This window comes from Sphaeroforma arctica (genome assembly GCF_001186125.1).
Source record: "Sphaeroforma arctica JP610 unplaced genomic scaffold supercont1.7777, whole genome shotgun sequence".
Taxonomy (NCBI): domain Eukaryota; class Ichthyosporea; order Ichthyophonida; genus Sphaeroforma; species Sphaeroforma arctica.
The window spans coordinates 1-1,359 of record NW_014032781.1 but is presented as its reverse complement, the minus strand read 5'-3'; the positions used below and the strand labels follow the sequence as shown (position 1 = coordinate 1,359).

The window sequence follows — 1,359 nt, the reverse complement described above, 5'->3', positions numbered from 1 at the left end:
TTCATATGCGTATACGTGCAAATAGGGAACCTGGATCTTAACTATTACTGAATCGATGCCCTTCATATAAAAATAAAATGAGGAAAAAAGAATAAAGCTTGATTCGATTCCGGTATCAGATTGAGAGTACCAAGAATCGCAATTCCCCCCCCCGCCGCCCACTTTCCTCACACACACACACACACACACACACCTTAAGCTCGTTTCTGAATACGATCAAACCCAAGAGATCGAGATTCTTCTCGACATCTCTGCGCGTGAAGTGTGAGATCTGGTCTGCACTTAGCGGTCCAAGGTTTGTGTGTGAGACACCCAATACATAGCCACCGTTGATTGCATGTTCCTTGGCCTCGTATATGTAATCCGCGGGCACAGTTGCCGGTTTGCAGACCCCTTCGACCTTCTCGAATGACCCTGTGTAGTTTTTTGGGTTTTTTGGGGGGTTTTTTGCAATCGGGTTTTGTTAGGGTAGTGCGTCCAGTAGAACTAACAAGGGTTTTATGGGTAAGACTAACTAGCCTTCATATATGTAATTTGAGGGCACATATGGCCCTATTTGCATACCCCTGACCTTCTCCAAAGACCTATATACCTATATAGTTTGCATATATACTTATTAAGTTGAACGGGTGCGCATACACCAACCATAGCAGGTCCTTATTCTTAGTACGAGTTGGGTTGGGTTTATGCATACGTTTATAGTTAGTACATGCGTAGTTAGTCTTTTGTGTGCCCGTAATCTACCGAGTTGTGTGCATGCGTTTTCCCTTCGCTTTGTGCGTATAGGCATTCCGGCGCGGTATGTGACTTCTTTGCCAGTCTCATCTATTCGAAGGTGTGGCTGACGTTATGTGTGTATCAAAATACACACTTACGCGAACTCATACGAACTGACAACACGTACTCAAATACAAACAGAGATGAAACATACACATATATAACCAATGTTGAAACATACACAAATACAACCAGCGATGAAAAATACACAAATACAACCAGTGATGAAGCATACACAAATACAACTTGTGATGAAATATACAGAAATACAACCGCTGATAAAGCATACCTTTGCAGAAGCAGCGCACATCACCGTGCCCGTCCTTCACCAGTACACTCATAAGCTGTAGCCCATGGTCAAACTCGAAGCGTTTGACAATGGAGAGGGTCTTGTTTCCCGGTCCTATCACTTGTGGGGGCATGCCTGCTTTCTCTATCAGATCCCATCCGGTTGCGGAAAACATTTTTACTTCGACCTAAATTGCATATATATATATATATATATATATATATATATATATATATATATATATATATATATATATATATATACTATATATATACGTACGTACTACGTACTAC

At 41.4% G+C, this 1,359-nt stretch overlaps 1 protein-coding gene across 1 annotated transcript; it reads right to left on the bottom strand.

The window, feature by feature from the left end:
* Nucleotides 1-1,066: 1,066 nt before the first annotated feature.
* Nucleotides 1,067-1,262, bottom strand: SARC_16297 (hypothetical protein; the record flags this gene model as incomplete). The annotated part of the gene is made up of 1 exon (XM_014289592.1): nucleotides 1,067-1,262. A coding segment is annotated over exon 1 (175 nt), but the record flags the coding sequence as incomplete, so codon positions are not given.
* Between the last annotated feature and the right edge of the window lie 97 nt (nucleotides 1,263-1,359).